General features: G+C 45.1%; 2 protein-coding genes across 2 annotated transcripts in view; one reads left to right on the top strand and one right to left on the bottom strand.

Moving 5' to 3' along the window:
* Positions 1-37: 37 nt before the first annotated feature.
* On the bottom strand, positions 38-3,446 carry SNU13 (small nuclear ribonucleoprotein 13). Its single transcript, XM_059471875.1, has 3 exons — positions 3,378-3,446; positions 2,465-2,585; positions 38-1,922 (listed from the first exon to the last, which is right to left on the bottom strand). The coding sequence occupies exons 1-3, from the start codon at positions 3,378-3,380 to the stop codon at positions 1,660-1,662; spliced, it is 387 nt and encodes a 128-aa protein (XP_059327858.1). The 5' UTR covers positions 3,381-3,446; the 3' UTR covers positions 38-1,659.
* A 92-nt stretch (positions 3,447-3,538) lies between these two features.
* MEI1 (meiotic double-stranded break formation protein 1) overlaps positions 3,539-19,468 on the top strand; it is a 38,212-nt gene continuing 22,282 nt past the window's right edge. Inside the window, exons 1-13 of the mRNA XM_059472571.1 lie at positions 3,539-3,646; positions 3,882-4,005; positions 6,366-6,416; positions 8,252-8,325; positions 9,095-9,200; positions 9,743-9,946; positions 11,133-11,263; positions 11,992-12,106; positions 12,831-12,947; positions 13,462-13,561; positions 16,043-16,177; positions 16,722-16,836; positions 18,382-18,500. Coding sequence (XP_059328554.1) covers positions 3,539-3,646; positions 3,882-4,005; positions 6,366-6,416; positions 8,252-8,325; positions 9,095-9,200; positions 9,743-9,946; positions 11,133-11,263; positions 11,992-12,106; positions 12,831-12,947; positions 13,462-13,561; positions 16,043-16,177; positions 16,722-16,836; positions 18,382-18,500 — 1,499 coding nt within the window. The remainder of the gene's footprint in view (positions 3,647-3,881; positions 4,006-6,365; positions 6,417-8,251; positions 8,326-9,094; positions 9,201-9,742; positions 9,947-11,132; positions 11,264-11,991; positions 12,107-12,830; positions 12,948-13,461; positions 13,562-16,042; positions 16,178-16,721; positions 16,837-18,381; positions 18,501-19,468) is intronic.

Raw genomic sequence — 19,468 nt, 5'->3', positions numbered from 1 at the left:
GGATGTTGATGGAGTGCTTCAGAGCAGAAAAAGACAGTTTTGCTTGCTCAAGTATCCTTTATTTCTGCTCCTTGTGTGCTTTCTCTTACATCATCTGTCTTGGTACAGCAGGGCAAATCCTTGGCAAAGCTGTAGCTCTTAACACAACTAGCTCAACAGTCAGCATCAGTAGAAGGGAACAGGAACCCTTCTAAACCTCATACAAATAAAAGGATTCTGAAGTATCTGGATCAAATTCATCTCAGCAAGGATTACTGGTATCAGCCATTTACTAAAATATACAAACATGATGTCTTCAGTCTTTCATAAGCTCACTTCATCTGCTTGGGATGTACTTATGAAAGGTATGAAGTTAGTGCCTCTGTGGAAACATTACAGAAAATTTTATTTTCCATTCTGCTATTGCACCCAATGGAGTTTCCACACTATTTTGCTTTGGCATCCTGCAATAGAAAACAGGTTTGATATTCCAACACAGGGGTTTAAACTTCTGATCAGAGCAGAAGTGCATTTATTATACAATATGTATTTAATTAAAACTAGGTCCATAAAACCACCACTGATCCAGACTGCTGTTGGTGCTCCATGCTGCTTTTCCAGGACATGAGATGTTACAGCATTCTCTTCTTGAGACATGTATTAATTTATCTGAAAAATGATTTGTTCTCTGTTTCCTTGGCATCTTCAGTCAGGGGACTATAGAGTGCAGTAGTTAAAAAGCATGGCACTTTTTATAATTAACAGTCAGGTGTAGGGTACTCATCAGCCACAACAGGCTGCTCTCTGCCATGTGTTTTGTGCTTAACTTTTCTAGGAAGCCCAACCTCAGTGGTAACAGTCCATGCAAAGGAAGCTGAAAGAGAACAAATTACTGCACTGCAATAGCCTTTAGGCAACCTGTGAGCAGGTCAGCTTTACAAGCAGAAACATTCCAGTTAGTTGCAAATACTTCACCAAGGGAATGACAATTCTATTTAGCTTTGCAGCATTTTTATTTTTTCTTAAAAAGTCAGTATTTAAAAATAATCAAATTAAGAGACTTCTTCCCCTTGCGTACTGCCATAAGATTTCTGCTTGCCATGCATCTTTAAGAGAAGTCTCTTGTCTGGTTTCAAGAACAAGGGCTGTGCTGCTCTTGGCTCTATCTGCTGCTACACAGTAGCTGCTGCCTGCTTTATACCTGCCCGTGCTGCTCCATTACTTACTGACTCCAGCAGCCTGAACACAGGGAACCTTTTCCTCAGTAGCCTCAACCGTTCAGAAATGCAGAGTTACTCACGCCTGCCGGAGGCTTAAGCTTGGCAGAAATACTGCACCACAGAGAAAGCTGATGGGTGGGTTAAAAAAGCCCTGAGCAGGCAGACAGGAAGACGAGGGGAGGACTTTGTTTTTTCTGTCCTTCTTTCAAACATAAAACAGGAAACACAGTTGTACAGTCACTTTTCAAGAAGTAATACAATGAGAATGAAAATGTTGGAGTGGAATAATAGAAAAGTGGGGGGATAGGAGGCGGAAACACTAAGAATTAAGCCATTATTAAACAAAAATGTGGCATTTTAAAATGAAACGTTGATATCAAAACTATCATCTCAACTGAAGCTAAACATTAATTTCCCCTAATTTGCACTTTCTATTTCACACACACACTCTCATGGGCAGTTAGACCAAGAGTCTTTCTATGGCTTGCTGTACAGACTGGATCTGAGGCTTTAGCTGTGAGCCCTCCTTGATGGTGATGGAGCAGGCAATGACGGGCCGGGAAACGCCGCACGCGCGGCCCAGGGCTTGCTTGGAGCGCACGAACACGTACGGGACGTTCTTGTCCTCGCACAGAAGAGGGAGGTGCAGGATGATCTCCAAGGGCTCTGCATCTGCTGCCATCACAATGAACTCTGCTATCCCTCTGTTCAGTGTTTTGGTGGCTGTAAAAGAAACTGGAGTCAGTCTGGGTCATTCTGGAAAACACATCTAATGTTAAACAACTTCAGGAAGTGCTGGAAGTGGCTTCAGTGGGAAGAGATCTAGTGCATGAGACATGGGTTCTAAGAGATTGCTGAGTTTCTATCCTTAGGAATTCTGGGTTTTTTTACAAGTTTGACTAGGTGAAGCCCCAAGCAACTGTGAAGGGAGGCTGTGAGCAGTTTGCACTAGAGGTATCTTCAAACCCAAATCTTATGGTTCTGAACTGGTTAGGCATCTGGTAACCCCAGAAACTATACACCAGGAACACAATTTGGGAATCTACCAGAACTACATATAAATGTCAAAAAGATTACAGCTTAGTTCTGTCCCTGAATCTTGTTAAAGCAGGCTTGAAGGAGGAGAAAGGAGACACACACCTGCAATAGCCAGACCTATATAAAATGAGTGATCACAGCTACAGAGAAAAGACAATCTCTACCCATGGCATCTCACAAAATCCTTGTTGTGACTTGTAGCACACTTTTCAATGTGCAAGTCTCACCTTCATTGGCTCCCTTGCGTAGCTGCTTATAGTTGCAGGATTGCTGCACAAGGTCCAGCAGCGTTTTGGTGAGCTGTGCATCAGCCAGCGGGTAAGCTTTGGGATTCACTTCTGCCTCACTCTAAAGGAAAAAGTAAAGAATGTCACAATAGGAGCAAAGGAGGCTTTGGTTCGATCAGCACTGCGCAGGCATCATGTCCACCACATATACTGATTTCTGAAGTTGTGTCTAATCTGCTCTGCCCATACAGAAGAAACACCATTGCATTTTACTCCTAAAAGAGTACGGATTCTTCTTGTATCAAAGTAAAGGGGAAAAATAAGAAAGATATGCTTTACATCAAAGTAAAGAGTGTATCTACTCACAATCTACATCTTACAAAGCACTGCACTTATGAAGCAGTCTCAGGCGTTTTATACCACAAGGACTACAGAAAATGAAACACTTCAATGCACCTTAACAGTGCAAATTAAAAGACCAACAAAAAGTTTGAAACAATCACCAGAAGAGCACGCATCAGGGTTATTTCCGCAAACCACAAGTGGCTTCTAACGTTAGCATGGGCAGCGGGGTGGCACAGCAGCGAGGTCACAAGCGGTGTTATAGACTGGCGCTGGCAGAACCGCGGCCTCTGCGGCTCCCAGCACGGCGCGGGGGTGACTCCAGGCACAGAGAATCCCCCGTTACCGGGTGTCCCCAGCACCGCCAGCCCCCCGGGCCTCCTGCCCCGCAAGCGGCCGCAGCCCCGCCCGCACGGCCTCCACGTGCTGCCCGCCGCGCAGCCGGAGAGCGGCCGCCCTCTACCCCAGGCTGGTGGGAGTGGGCAGGAGGAAGAGGAGAAGGGAGAATAGGAGGAGGAGAAGGAGAAGAAGAAGGAGGAGGAAGAGGAGACGGGGGTCCGACGCCACTCACCATGGCCGCGGCGCGGTGGCTGCAGTCGGCCCGAGCGCGCTGTGAGGGAAGAGGCGGGAACGGTGCCGCGGCCGCCGGAAGGGAGGCGGTGCCGGGGCGACCCCGGGGCGGAGCCGCCGTCCCCAGCGGGGCGGAGCCGCACGGCAGCCCCGGCAGCGCCGATGGCGGCGGGGCCGTGCGGCGGTCACGGGCCGCGCTGGGCGCTGCCGCTGCGCCCGCCCCTCTGCCTCGCCTGCGCCGTGGAGACCCTGGGCGACGGCAGCGCCTCGGTGGGCAGCGCGTGCCCCGCCGCCCCTTCCCGTGTGCGGCTGGGCCGCGGAGCCCCCTGAGCGGCGGGGCTGCCGCTCTCCGGCGCTCAGCTGGGGGCCGGGCCCGGCCGCTGTGGCCCTTGGCCAGCCCTGTCCCCTCGGCGGCCGGGCCCTGGTGGCCCTTTTCCCCTCAGGGCGGTGGGAGCAGCGCGGGGCGCGGGCCCGGGGCCTGACGCGCTGCTGTGTTTGATCCTAGTTGGTGCGCAAGAAGCACGTCCTGTCCCGGCTCCAGGATGCCCTGGCCTGGCAGGCGCTGCCGGTCGTCCAGCTGCTGGCACCAGACGAGAGGGTGTGCATGCATTTGATAGGAACTCTCTTTGGTAAGAGCTCTCTGAGGCCTGGTGCAGCCGCAGTGAGGAGGTAGTTAGTTACCTTTTGTTGAATACATGTGAAGCTTCCCCACATTTGAAGCAAAAAAAAAGAGCAGAAGAACATTGAGGTGCCTACCTCCATACTTCCACCGTGCTGTTGTGTAATTACTCCCAGCAGAAAACTGGCTGTCACTGATTTAGAATAGGTTAATTAATTTTCTCATTCCCCAGGGTGCAGGATTGGCATGTTCATAACTCTTTTGCGATTTTTCAAAGTATCTTGACGTATCTGTAAAGTCCTTCAGGAGTTTAGGAGAATAGGGAGTGCTTGGCATTTTACCCTTCCCTGAATGCTCTCCATTCTGGTCTAATGCCTCTGGAGTTATATGAAGATTCATACAGAAATCAAAGTGTGAGCATAAAAAGGTGTTGCAGGACTTAATATCAAATGTGCAAACCACAAATCTATGTAGTGGGTTTTTTTTTACACCATCATATCTGTAGAAATCTTTGTTGCTGTACAACTAAAACCTGCTGCTCTCTGGTGAGTCAGCCTCAGCAAAATAGTGTTCGGCAGGATGTCAGAAAGTGTCTTTCCAGTAAGTCTCTGTGGTCTTGAACTTCTCTTATTGGTTTCTGTTTGCATAGCAGGGAAATGTCTTTGAAACATCTAAAATCTTGATGGAGAAGAAATAATGGTCTAAATGAGGGAACAGTAAGGCAGGAAGGGAAAGGTGGAGGGTAGAAATCAGAATGCCTTCAAAGCTCAAATATACCAGATTCCTTCAATTCCACCATCTCATTTGCACATCACAGATAATTACTGTTGGTTGGGGAAAAGTAACCTACAAGACCCTCTCCCTGCCTTGACACACTGAATTGTTCAAAGAGTTGATTGCCCATAGATTGTGTTGGGCACGTCTTGGAAGCAGCTTTATTAGAAACAGAACTTTACGCAGTTCTTATTCTTTTAATTGCACAATTTTTTTTTAATAGTGTGTCACACATAATCCTTTAGAGTACTGGAAAAGATGATGATTGTGGCCGATTGAGCCCTACACTGTATGGCCCTAACACAAAATAACCCAGAAGACAGGGATGCTGTGCTTGCATTTCAATGCTCTTGTCTGCTTTAATAATTCTCTGAGAAGAGAATTCTTTTTATGATTGGGTGGTTTGAGGAAGCTTTGGGTTGCACTGTACTTGGTGTAACTCTTAGAGCAGTTGGAATCCCAGGCTAAGCTTGGAGCTACAAACAATGGTGTGTTCATTTTCAATAGAGCTTGGATGAACCAAGGAGCATTTGGTGCAAGAGTGTAAGGGGAACCTCCCCAGAAGTTTGAGCAGTGCTGTGGAGGAAGTATTAATAGTGAATTCAGGAAAATACATTTGGAGAGAGAATATTGAAATAAGCACAGGCAGAAGAAAGAGGGTTAAGAGAGGTGAAATATGGAGTGTTACTTATGAGGTGGTGTGTTTCAGATAAGCCTGAATTTAATGCAGCTAATATTGTAATGTTCAATAATGTATACAAATATTTTCTAAAGAGTTATTAAGGACTGAGCAGATGAGGCATGGAATAAGTAATTTCTTCACCTGTCATAACATTGCTTTAGTTGGTCAAAATTCTGAGACATCATGGAGACTTCAGAGGGGAGGTAGTTTGATTGGATATATTAAACCAAGTGATTTAGTGTGGCAGAAGTGGGGATCCAAACCAAATGCCTGATGCTATGGGTTGGAAGGGGCTGGGAGGTGGAGTTTCTTGTCTGCTGGGGTGTAGTAGAGTTTGTTTTGATATATCCACTCTTATGCTCTCATTGTAAAATTAACTTGTGAAGTGATGCCTTTGGGTTCGATTTAATGTTGGAATAGTTTCTGGATGATTTAAACCTGGTGTTCAGGTTTGGTTTCAGGGTTGTCAGTACTGTGGAGGGAGAAGACTGATCATAGTAACTGGTAAGAATGGAGGACACAAAGCACACAAAGGACAAAACCCACTTCTGCCATTCCAGGGTTTTGTTTCAGATGTGTGATACTGCATACACACAGTTGAGATATGGTGGTGGCTGCAGTTACATATTCCCTGACATAGGTGGAACCATTGACTTCAACTATAAAACACATAAAAAATTTGCAAGAGAACCAAGTGTCTCATGTCCTTGTGTCCTGCTTATGGAGGCACCTTTTGCCATATTCCTGGAGAGTATCCACCCTTATCTGACAAAGTCAGGCTGGTGTTATGTGAAGCAGGGAAAAGAAAACAGTTCTGAAAAAAAAAACCCAGTTCCTTTTAACAAGAAGGAATTACAGCACTGATGATCAGAAACAGGAATGAGTTCCATGACCTGTTGTGGTTTGCCTTGCAGGGATGTTGCATTCTGTGGAAGAGAGCAGTGCCCTGAACCTATTAGTTGAAGGTGAGTGACAAATCCACATCTCAATTCCTGGCAGTTTTTGAAGGGGACAGTGTGGCTTGTCTGATACCTATAGTGAGATGCTCAGCTTTGACACAGCTTCAAAAGGGAAGACCATCGATATCCATGCATCAAAAATGATGGTCTGCTCCAATACTGGGGGCAGGGGAGTGTGTGCATTTTAAAATAGTTAACATTTCTCTCACAGGTCTGTTTGTGCCATGAATTTATTATCAGATGGGTAACAGTGCCTCAACTTTGGCATCGTTAGACCTGACCAAATTGTCAAAGCAAATGGAAGTCTATGGGATTTACTGCTTTCTCCTCAGGAGTAGAGGGTATTTGTGATTTAGCTGTACAGGCTGTAGATTCCTCTTTGTGAGCAGTCTCTCATTTGGAAACTGAAGGAAATGTCTGCAGGGCTGACAAAAGAATCTCTGCAGTCCAGTTAACCCTGGGCAGCTCTGCTGAGTCTAGAGATATCAGCAATGCAGTGATGCATTCCATGACCAGCCATGAAAGGTAAAAGGAGTTATTACAAACTTCTTCCAGAGGGATTTTAGTTTCCAGACACTTGCTTGAAATGGGGTTGAAAAGCGGAGAAGTCTTTCTGTCATGTTACCAGTCTGTTGAGAGATGGATGCTATCTAACAGAGCAATTTTAAATTAGTGTTGCCTAAGTGTTGAAAGTGTTTTAAGTTTCTGAGAGTTTAGGGCAAGAAAGGGCTATTAAACCACCTATAAATCACCTGTCTCAGACATGCTTCTGCTGAGATGTGTAGCTCTGTAGCTGAAGCAGGTCTAGTATTGCCTTAGATATACCAAGAAATGGTGAGCCCAAAAGTCCCTGGTATTTCTTTTTAGAATGCTTTCCTATGATACAAATCAAAAGTGTAGGTTTTCCAAAAGAGTCATGCCATGACAGCAAGCTACATCCAAGACAGCCTTACCAAACCCCGTGTAGAAATGTGTGCAGTGTCTCAGCAAAGGGGCTCTTGCCAAAATTTTATCAGCTGAACATTCAGGTGCCAGTTCTGAAAGTACTGGAAGAAGAACTTTGCTTGCTGCAGCTGGCCTGCTGGTCTATGTGTGGAGGCACAGGCCTGCCAGCACCAGGCAACTCCCTTGAGATTTGGTTAGGGAAGCCCCAGGTGATGTGTTGCCACTGCCTGGAAAACATCATTTCATGCTGATTCCTCTTATTAGTACAGAGCTGTCAGAGATCTTAATAGTAACAGCCCTTGCTTGGGGCTGAGGAAGTGACCAGCAGCACTCTGGTGACTGGCACTGTCCTTTATGGTAAGGTGTGTGGGACATCTGCAGTGGGGAGGAATGGCTGATAGACTTCACTTATCTTAGGGACAGTAGCAGCTGAAGGGGGATCTCTGAGTGTGAATCTAATGATCCTCAGCAGTTTCAGTTCTGATATCTTCTCTGGAAGGATGCATTTTTAAAGGCCAGTTTTCATACTGTAGGAAGCCTGGTCTATTCAATTACCATAATTTTTTATGCTTTTAAGCTAGGTTTTTTCCCTCCCTTCCTTTCCTGATTCCTCATGTTTACTTGCTGTCCTGAGGCTCAGTTTGTCACTTGCGGCTCATTTCCATGCATGGTTTGTAGTGCAGCTGAAGCAGGACTGCTGGAATGATGCCTCAGAGAGCTTGAGCTGGGCTATCAGAGGTAATAGTGCTGGGTCTGCTGCTGTAACCCTGCTCTCTCAGCACGTCTGGGCTCATTTCATTTCTGAGCTCTTTGCTCACTGGTCTGCTAAAGCTCCATGGAAGATGGATTGTGAGTGCTCTTGTGTGTGTGTTACTGATCCTGTTTTCTCTGCCTAGTTCTGGTGAGGCTTGTTGTGGAGCTGAAGTCAGAACAGTACTTATACTGCATTTTGGATGAAAGTCAGAAGGAGGTCAGTGAAGATGAGTTCTCTTACCCTTTCCTCCAGTCTTTCAGAGCTTGAGGAATGAGTGGCCCTGGAAGACTGGGATGTAGCAGTGGGATCACAGAATCATAGAATGGTTTGGGTTGGAAGGAACCTTAAAAATCATCTAATTCCAACCCTCCTGACATGGGCAGGGACACCTTCCACTAGACCAGGCTGCTCAAAGCTCCATCCCCTCTGATCTAGGATGTCCTAATGCCAGTTCCCAGCTGTGATGTTGGCAAGGTTAGTTTTTACCATGGAGTTTTTATATTGTTCTCATGATGCCTTGCAGCCACAGGGCTTCATAATACTCTTATGCAGCTGTGTGGTTTCCTCAGATGCTTCTTTTCCTACTTCACTGTTCAGTTATATGAGGAGCTTTCCCAACCTGTGCTATAGGCTCTCATTCTCCTCATTCCTAAGTTTATGGTGGTCCCACAGGGTACAAAAAAAAAGAGAAGTAGCAAAAGTGGTGAGAAATTAGTCTGCTCATGTAAGAGGTGGAGGGGAGAAAGAGGAAAAGGAACAACAAGCAAGCAATTCCTTGAATTCATTTAAAGACATTTTGGAGACTTAGTGTGGTATTTGGGTTTTCCCTGTGCTTTATCCTGAGTGGTGAAGAAGGCCCATCTTTGGAAAAGATTCTGTTCTGGAAGATTATACATCACTGAGAAGTTGCTGGTTTGGGTGCATTTCTGCCTTTGGACTGTGTCCTCATCAGTGAAACATTTTCCCTTCTCTGTCTCCTCTACAGCTGTGCAAAGCAAATACCATGAGAAGCAGCCTGCCCACATTTTCTCTCTTGGGCAAGCTGGCAGATGCCATCCCAGGCTTTGCTGAAATATTGGTGGTAAAGCACAGTGAGTAGTGTGTCATGTCCCACTGAAGGGTGGCATTCACAGCCCTAGTACACATGCATGCACTCCCCTGTCCCCATGACGAGTTCATGAAGGTCACAAAAGAAGCCTGTCCAGAAGTCAGAGTGGCATTCAGGCCTCCTGAGATACAGGTCAGAACCTTCATAGCAGCTTTTATAATCATGCTTTTAGCCAGGCAAAAGCAGCCTCTGCAAACTGGGGTTGTGGGTCTGCCTCACAGGCAACATACACTTAGGTTTTTTTTATCTTGATCCAGTGCTTGGGGGTCTGGTGAGCAAGCTGAACTGTTTGTGGAGGGAGCTGGGATGGTGGATCTTCATATGGTGAACAGTGAGCTCTGGTGGCTGTTGATTACTGTACCTCTGCTCAGAGGGACAGATGGTGCTGAGCACATCACCTGACTGTGGCTTTCATTAACCTGCACACACCAGTCTGGCCAGTAGGCTTTTGTACGTTTTCAAGGGAAATAGGTTGATGCTTTTAAAATGTCAGTGAATGTTTGCTGTTCCTGTTCCTCATGCTAGATAATTTAGTGGATCATCTGCTGATGGGCTTGACATACCCAAATGAAAGTATAAAAGCTGCTGTCTGCTACTTGTATGGCAAGCTGTACTCCTCTCCTGCTGGCACAGAACGGCTCTCAGGACACTTTGAAGAAAGGCTGTGTGGTGTCTTCTTGAATACTCTGGGGAGTGCCCAGACAAAGGAGCTGCAGGTTAATTGTTTGGGTAAGGCATTGCTGAGAGAAACTGCAAGGTGCAAGGGAAGGCTTAGAATGAGGAAGAAATCCTTGGCTGATTTAGATGCTCTAGTGTGGATTGTTCAGTAGAGGATCTTTATGCTCCTTGTCCAAAGCCATCAGTCCCTTCTGTTACTCCAGTGAAGTGGCCCAGACCTGCTGCTGAGCGCCCCCAGACCCCTGTGTTCCCTGATGCCTCACATTTGCCCAGCAATGACTAATCTTCAGTCTCTTCAGAGCTTGTGCTATGGCCTGATCATCCCTCAAAATGTCTGAATGCAAATACTGTGCATGGGCTGGTGGGTTTTGTAGAGCAGTGGGATGGAGTCTAAAAAATGTTAATTATGTTAATTAGATATAGAGCTAATATGGAAGTGGCTCTTTCTTGCACTTATCCTTCCAACTGCAGGTTTCAGCTGTTGCTGGGGAGCACAATTTCAGCCTTTCTGACATCACTTGTTTGTAAACCATCCAGGGAATTAATTTTTCTAGAAGGAGGCAAGCAGGAATTGCTCCTTCTTATGGATTGCTCCTCAGCTTATCTACTCAACTACTAGAAACAGATTATGATTCCTTTGAAAGTAGAATTCTGTAGCTGAGACAATACCCCTGTGAATTTGTACTGATGTGTACTGATGATTTTCATCATTACCTGTAGCAGTGATCTATACTGCTATTCTGAGGGAGTTTTTTGGAGTGTGGGTATCCTTCAGCTGAACACAGCTGTTTCTGTAAGAGCCTGTGGAAATAGAAGGGGAAGATAAATGCCTGTTCTCTGGGAAGTGCTCTAGGGAAAATGTCATTGGGGGTAACTGACTGCTTGGAGAAGAATGCAGGTCAAGAGCTCTCCCAAGAAACAGTTTAAGGTGTGCTTACTAACAGAAGATAATGCAAGTAGGGAGCTCCTGAGATGCACCCTGTACATATGTGACTCCGAGAAGGAACAGAGAGCAGATCAGACCAGCAAAAAGTATCAGCAACAAGGGATTGCCAGACATGGGGGTCATGGCAGCATCTGGGGACACAATGAGAAGAAGCTCCCTAAATTGGGGGTGGGGCCCTCCAGGAGAGGGGAAGAAGTTGGCAACAAGTCTTAGTCTGTAAATACTTGTGTGTTAATATAATCCTCACTGTGCTGCTCGATATGGTGCTCATTCTTGCTCTTCCTTTTGCAGGCTTGCTAAAGGAGCTGCTGAAATCTGACCATTTTGTATCTATTCTTATGAATAATGCAAAGACAGAGGAGGAGACTGAGAACCCTAACTTTTTAGAAGGGGAAAATCCACTGCCACTTGTTCTCAAAAAGGTGATTGCTGAAGTAGTAGTGAATTGGTGGTACACATAAATAATTTGCTGGCTGTAATGAACCTTTATCTGAGGCACTGTATATATAAAAAAGTAGAGTGTTCTGTTACCAACACCAGCAATAGAGGCTGCACTGAGAAATGGGGATGTGGGAATGTTTAAAATCAGAGGGTTTTGGGAAAGCTGGAAAAGGTAAGCTTTAGAGACTGCAGAACTGTGATTAGAGTTAAATAGTAGCTATAAGATTTGTCAGCAGAAAAATTATGTAAGAAGTAAAAAGGACAAGTAGAACAATGGTCTGTGTATTAATGCTTGTCCCATCCCCTTTGTAATTTGTACATAGTACCCCAACCAGCAATAGGGGTACCTCTGTTGATCACCTTCTTGTTCATGCCTGCATCCTGGAATGGGGAAAATTTTACTTCTGGCCTTAGCTGATCTTACTCATTTACACTTGAGGTCTGATACAGCACATGCAGCACCAGCATGACTAAGCCTGGGGGCAGAACTATTCTTACTCATGATCTACTCTGTTGTAGTTCTCATGTGCCTTTTTGAGTCTCTTTGGTTCAGTGTTTTATCTTACCTTAGCAGGTTTAATCTGTGAAATAAATGCCGAAAGAGAGACCTTAATTTATGTTTTAAATTTTAAAAAGTAGAACAAGCTGTGTCCTACTCACAGCTGTATAGCTGACTTCCTTTCTCCTTTTGACGTTTGCTTCCCAACAGCTCTTGTTAACCAGAGATGAGATGTTACAGGCAGCGAGTTCTCACTGTATGGCTGCAGTGCTGGTTCACTCTCCTAGCAGATATGCTCCTGCTTTTATCCATGCAGATGTCCCAGGTGAACAAATGCAGTAGCATCTTATTGTTCATTCCCCGGTATCAAATCTGCCCCTGGCTGTTTGGTTTAGGAATCAGGCTGGCTCCATGAAATCCACTGATGGCATAATGTGGTGGCCATTTTGTACCAGGTGATTTTAGGAGTGAATTTGGCCGAGTACTTCAGGTCAAGGTCCTTCTTGCAGGACCTTAGATACAAGTTTAAGCAAACTGGTTTCCATTTATTTCATTCCACTAAATATTGTAAGTTTGCTCAGATTTTGGTCTAGGATTTATCTTTAGAATGCAGCTATGGGAGATGGCTTATTATTTCTCTGTAATCCCAAAAGACAGAAATACTTTCATGATACAAATTATTTGGGAGATGTAAAAGTCATGAGGAAAAAAGGTCACTGCATCTGTGATAAAGCTTGCTTTGTGGCTTTTCATTTGTGCCAAAGGCTAGATCCACAATTCAGCTCCTTCCTACTGAGTTTGTGCTGGGAAGATGCCTGCCCATGGGTCTCTGCTCTCCAGTCACCTCTTTTTGAAGATTAGCATACCCCTGAGCATCTACTGTGTTCTCCATTCCTGCCATTTCATGGTACAGCCCTTCTCCCTGTGGCTGTTGCTATGTCTCCTCGTTTCCTCCTCCTTCCTCTGCTCTGTTCTAGGAGCAGCTGTGCCATGCTGTGAGCAGCCTGCTTCTTAACAGAGTGACCTTATTTGTGTGTGTATGTTTGCAGAGTTTCTCTTTGAGTGTCTCTTGTGCAAAAGTGAAATCCTCATCTGGTCAGTGTACTGCTGCCTACTCCTCCTGACTGAAGAGCGCCTTTTCTTCTCCAAGTGTCACACTGTGTATGGTGAGTCATCAGCCTTGCTGGCACAGTGACTGCAGTCATTCTTGTGCCTCCAGCTGAATTCCAGCACTTTACACACAACCACAATTTCCAGTCAGGATGGATAAAGGACTGAAAATAAGTACCTATCAGGCATATTTGTGATGTCCAGCATAGCTTGAATTTATAGTGTCATTGTCCCAATGAGTTTCTGATGACCACTAATTCATTATAATTACCAGTTATCATGATTGACACTCTCTGAGTTACTATTAAGTATTTCTGTGGATATGACAAGAGTGGATTTAGGAAAAATGGTTAAATTCCTTCTGTTCTTTGGGACTTATCTCCAGCAGTGAAGGTTGAGGCATGTTATGAGAGAGATAAGTGAACATTCAACAGTTTTGGACAGTTGTTTCTCTCAGTAGCTCACAAGAATAATTGTTCAAATCTTTCTTCCTTTTAAAAATTAATTTTGCTTCCATTCTGGAATCTGGAACATTAAAAGCCTCTCTGTGACTTTTCTTAACGTGTACAGGCATTGAATCTTTGGTGAGGAGTCTCCAAGGTGTCCTGCTGCTGAACAATGTGGAGTTGCACAAACAAGGGCTCCTGCTCTTCACTGAAATACTGAAACGGTAAGGGAGCCCTGTCAGGCTTGCAGGCAGAGTTTGGTACTTCAAAATAGAGACTGTGAGGCTTTTGCTTTTAAGAATTTCTTCCAAGACCAGATATCTACACACAAGAGTTTTTGTGTTTAAAAGATGATGCTGAACAATCTCATCTCCTTTATTCTTGCAAAGAAAGGCCTGATGGTTTTTTCCAAACCTCCCAGCTTGTCCTGTTTGTGCTTATATCCACCACTAAATCTTCCTCGTCCTGCTTCCTTGACAGTTAGGGAGGTTAAATCTCTTTTCAGCTGTAGACAGAGCAGGAGACAAGGCCAGGAAGGTCCAGGCATTTGTGAGCAGGCCAGCTCCTGCTAAGTGTGCCTCTATGACAAAACAAAGTATGCAAATTCCATGGCCTCTGGTCTTCTATCATCATCTGAGCTAAATTCAAACTGCAAAAACAAATTCTAGGCTGAAATATTAATGTCTTCTGTCACTTTTTTCCTCTTGTTTTCTGCTGAGAAATAATATATACTGGCTTGTTTTTCTTCTGTGCTTCCTGTTCTTGCCTTTATGATCTTGTTCCTATCCTGTCATGCTAGTGACAGAGTCTCGTTTTTGTCACTTAGATCCCCCAAGAGAGCCCTTGAGCAGAATTTTGGAAATGTCATAGTCAATTTTGTAGCAAGTGGCAGGGTAAAAAGGAGAAGAAAAAGCAACAATGCTAGAACAGTGTGGTGATGCCAGTGTGGGATCTGTCAAAAAGAGAAACTGGGATATGGGGAACATTAATTACACATTTATGCTTGTAAAACAAAGAGAACACTCTGTGCAGTTGCTCTCATTTTCTTGTACACCCATTCTGTTTCTCTGAGCTTTGCCTTAGAAATCATGTTTTATTTAAAATTATATCATAATGGGGAAAGGGATCTTGTGCTGGAACCTCTCATCTTGGTTTTAGCTTGCAGCTGGATTCTTTTGTGTAAGTGAGCCACACATTCTGGTGAGGTCCATGCAGGAAGTGCTGCTCCCCTTGGCAGTATGTCGGGAATGTTGGGTAGCTCTCCCCGGAGTGACCCTTGTCTCTCCCAGCATAATCAAAGTGGCAGGTGCAGTTTGAGCCCCAAAGATGAGAGGTTGCAGGAAGCTGGAAGGGTGCTGCCCTTCACACTTTCCCCCCAGGCCCCAAAGATATCACAGTGCACCATCTTGAAAGTGGGTTTGTGCTGCTTGAATGAGTCAGCAATACTCCTCCATCCCTTCTTCCCTGCATGAGTCAGTGAAGACTTTTTTCTTCCTGATGTGTTTTACTTCAGAAGGTCAGTGATTAACGAAAGGAGATACAGAGGATTAATAGAATTACCCAGTGTGAGTAGAAGCAACTTGGAAGTTCAGTGCCTCACTTGTGGCATGGCTCCTGATGCCTGAGTTCCACAAGTCCTTTTCCTTGCCATGCCCACCTCACAGTTTTTTCTCACAGCAGAATATGAGGTGGCTGTGAAGCTGGGTTCCATCCCACTGAGTGACTAAAAAGAGTGGTTCTTCTTCTGTTCCCTTTTTGCCATATAACTGGCCTACTAGTGTAATTTCTACTGAAGTTCACTTTGCTTTCCTATTTGTGCATGAGAGCATGTACTCTGGGCTTTCTTCAGTTAGGTATGACTGTGAAAATTGAATAACAGGGAATAGTTTTGGCTCCCAAATCTGGCTCCTGTCATGCTGTGCTGCTTTTCTTGCTTCACTTTGGAGGGACCCTCTGGCAGGTTGTTTGTGCCTCTTGTGTGCATGTAACTGTGTTCCCCCTGCCTCCCCAGCTGTACCTGACTTGCCAGGAGCCAAATGAACACAGCCTGCCATTTACACAGCTCTGTCCAATAATGGGATTAATGGCCTGTTGTCCCTCCATGCTCTCATGCTGAATGCTCAAAGGTGTTGGGCCACAGATGGCCAAAATGCTCACTGTTGAGGAGGATTGTCAAGGCAGTTGGATTGTGTTTATTCTCCTGTTTACTTTTCAAGTTTGTGAAGGTTCCTGCCCTGGCAGCATCTGGCATTAGGAGTGCAGTGAGAGAAGCTATTCTCATGGCATTATCCTCTAGGACAGTGATGTTTGCTTGTATACTTAAAAATATAAGTTGCTAGATGAACTGACAAATGCCAGAGCAGATGGCCTGAACATAGAGTCCAAGGCACAGAGGTCACTATATTTTGCAAGGCTTGTTTTTCTTGTGCTTTTCGTGACAGTGTTCTCGAGTAGTCACGCAGTTATCCAGGTTGTGGATGTTTTGTCATGGTAGTGCTTTAGATTGGCTGAAATTTCCTCTTTATAGCAAACCCTCTACCTGCTCAAGTGTGAGAGTACCTCCTTGAGAGCAGCTGGCTCTCAGTACTGAAAAACATGGCTGCAATCTCATGGCTCAGCTGTCCATTTGCTGAAATGAGGGAAGGGCACTGCAGTTACCTACCTCTGACAACATTCTCCTTGCTTGCTTTGTTTTGTCTTCACAGGCAACCAGTGGAAATCAAATTGTTCACCAACCGAGGTGTATGCATAGAAGCCATTGATGTTTTGATGGAGACAGTGAACTGCCCAGTGCTGGAGGTGGCAGTGGAGGCTGTGAAAGCTGTGGCTGCTTTCCTGAGGTAGGCAGGAATGTATTTGCAGACTTTTCTTCAGATAGATCTGTTGATACCATCTTGGGCTTTGCAGTTCCCCCGTGGCTGTGTGGGTGAACATGCTCTGCAGTGGGACTTGTGGCTGAGGCAGGCGTGGGTACAGCAGAGCCAGCTTCCCACCCACCTCAGGAAAGCTGCCAGAGCAATGAAGCTGTGGCAGGCAGCAAGTAATTTCAGGAAGGACCTAGTGTTCCAGGCAGGCTTGTACAGCAGCTGCTGTGGCTTTGTCACTCTGTGCCCCATCCAGATTGATAAGAATAATAAATATAAGACTGTGAACAGTCATGGGCTTGCTGACTGTGGTGAGAGCAGACAGAGCACTTGGGGTGTGTTTGGGTTTATGTGTGGCTGAAGACACTATTCAGATATTGTGACCTTACTGTGCTCTGCTGGAGAGCAGTGGCAGTGGCATATTTCCATCAGAAGAGCAATTATTTCTGATGGTGTTGCCTTCCTAGTGGAATGTCCCCTGCAGGGACTGTGCATCTTGTCTTTGTCTTCATGTGTTAAGGAAGGACCATCTGAGCTCCCCTCCAGTCCCATATGAAGAACTGCAGAAGCTTCTGGAGGCAGTGCTGAAGCGATGTGCTGACCTTTCCCTACCACAGAGTAGTAAGAGGCATGCAGTAAGTCAAAAGCTGTTGGTTGTTGGTAGGACTGAGCAGGACAGTGATGATCTTCCTATGTTGATGTTTTATATGTGTTTCATCCCCTTGCTTACATCCCCCGTGGATGTTTGGTTCTCTGCTGTTTCTTTTGATCCTCTTGCCTTGAGATGGTACCAGACTTTGAAGCAGATGAGATGGTACCAGACTTTGAAGCAGATGAAGGTGGATGCTGGTGAATGATATCCTTCTAAATCAGTGAAGTTTTGTGGGGCACTGCTTGAGGATGCTACTCTCTTTATGTGTCCAGTACTCCAAAGCCATTTGAACTTCCCCTTCTTCCCACCCTCACCTTACATTGGTCAATCTATTTTTTCAGCAATGAATATTTCTTGTTCTACATTCAGATCAAGAGTGTCACCATATATGCACTGTGATCCCTCAGCAAGGGAGTTGTTAGCCACTATTTGAACTATAAACCCTTTTCTGTTCCTGGCATCTGTGGTTAGTGTGGTGTGCTGCTGGCACCTCTGCACTTCTGAGAAGAGCCCCAGCTGCAGATGGCTAATGAAAGGACAAGGGCTGAGCCCTTCTTGCTGTAGGCTTAGAGCCATGTAGGTTTAGATTTCGTGCCAGTAGTGGGGAGAACACCTCAATCCTCAAAGGAGTAGCAGAACTCCAAATCCACGATGAACATTTTTTAGACCCAAGTTCTATGGTACTAGATATTGGCCTTCTCTGCCTGAAGAAGGCAGAAGTGCTTTCTGTCCCATTGGCCAGTCAGTTTCCACACACACAGAGCTGGGTGTCCCTTTCAGAATTAAGAGCTTCACAGGAAGGAAATTAGATAGTGAGGATAAGCAGGCTGTGTTTAAAGGGAGAAAAGGGGAAATTATGATACCTCTGCCAAGGTATCTCAGCATGAAATGGAGAAGGAATTCTGAACTGTCAGGCACCAGTGTTTAGCTGTGCCCCCTCCTCTGGAGAAGACCACCACCACAGGTTAAGGCTTAAAGGCAGATTTTGAGTTCCAAGTTGTTCCCAGTTTGGGCAAATGATTAGCTCTGACGCTTCAGTTGGCTTCAGGCTTAACTCAGTGGGATGCTGTGTGGGAACAAGAATTAGTACATGGATAGCTGCTTAAAACTCTGAGCCAAAGTAGAAGAACTACTAAGATTTCATTGCTAAGCAAGGAGAAGAACTATTCTGTGTTGTCTGAACAGTATTTGGAAGAAAGAAAATTTTTAAAAACACAAAGTTTTCTCAGAAGAATTTAAAGCTCCATTAGCTGAAATGCTTAAAACTCAGATTAGATCAAATCATGGTAATACAGACTCTAAAGAGATGGCAGTGCAGAATTAATAGCTCTGTAACTCTGTCCTCCCTAGGAAGAGCACACAAGCTGTTTAACTCAGCCATCTCTGGGGAAAGCACAGTAGTAAAAAAATTGTGGTGTGAAGGAGTGAAGTGCAATGTGCTGTTCCTCCTACTGCTGGTGTCAGAGGAGAAGGCTGGTTTTTTTCTGAAAGTGGACATAAGATTTTAAAGACTTCTCTCCTTTAACAGGGTGATGTCCTGTTCTCAATGTCTCAGAGTCACTCAGCAAACAGAAATCTTGCGAGAGTTCCTCAGAGACAGGGTCAGTTCTTGCTCAATACCCTGGAAAGTTTCAGAAATGCTTGCAGGTGAGGCCAAGTCAGGAAGGTGGGTGGGTGGTGTGTGTCCATGTCTGTCCATTCTTCTGTCTTTGTGACTATGTTCCTCCACCCAGCCCCACCACAGAAATATCACAGGTGAGTTCAGTGCATGGCACTGGTCAGTGAAACGGCAGAGTCAGGGGTATGTATTAATAGTGAAAATTTTGTGACACCTGAATATGTCTCCCATGAAATTTGCCTGGGACCTATCAGTTTATTTCATGTCTTTGGGCTTTGAGGGGCTGCTTGAAAATTCACCAAAGCTGCTGATAGTGTAAGAACTATTGGAAGATATGTGTGAAAGTAGATTCTTATGCTCTGCTATGTTGTTTCACTGCCAGAGGGGATTAACCATTTAACAAATTCATATCTGCTCCAGATGCTGGCCTTGGATTTGCTCATGTCTGTGACTTGGTACTGGAAGTGGGTTTATAGGCACCAACTTTACCTTTTCTGCTGGATCAGAGCTATTTGGCACCCTTAACTGCACATCAGACAGTGGTGGATGAGTTTGTGCATGAATCAGAATGAATCAGGATCAACTTTTAGGGTGGTCTGGCCAAATTAGTTTTTGCCTTGCATCACTTGGGTTGGCTAAGATAATTCAGTCAGAATCAGACATGCCTTTCTGCACTGACCCAGAGTCTCGGGGTTGTGTTAGAGGGCACGCAGGTTCTGTCATGGATTTTATATCATCTGAATGGTCCCTTGGCTGATTTTCACAAGGTTTGCTGTATTGTGCATCAGGCACTCTGGTATGGCTGAAAACCAGTCTTGCCACACCAGATCTTCCCACAGCACATGCTTTCTTCACAGAAACTAAGTCTTCCTTTCCCAGTGTGTACTGTTGTGCAGCCTTGATGACTTTTAATAGCTTCACTCAAAAGGTAACTGAATGTGATTGCCAGATTTCTCTGTTTCCAACCCATTGAATGTTTGTGGGTCCTTTATGATGA

This window comes from Ammospiza nelsoni, chromosome 5 (genome assembly GCF_027579445.1).
Source record: "Ammospiza nelsoni isolate bAmmNel1 chromosome 5, bAmmNel1.pri, whole genome shotgun sequence".
Classification (NCBI taxonomy): Eukaryota; Metazoa; Chordata; class Aves; order Passeriformes; family Passerellidae; genus Ammospiza; species Ammospiza nelsoni.
This window is presented reverse-complemented; position numbering and strand designations above follow the sequence as displayed.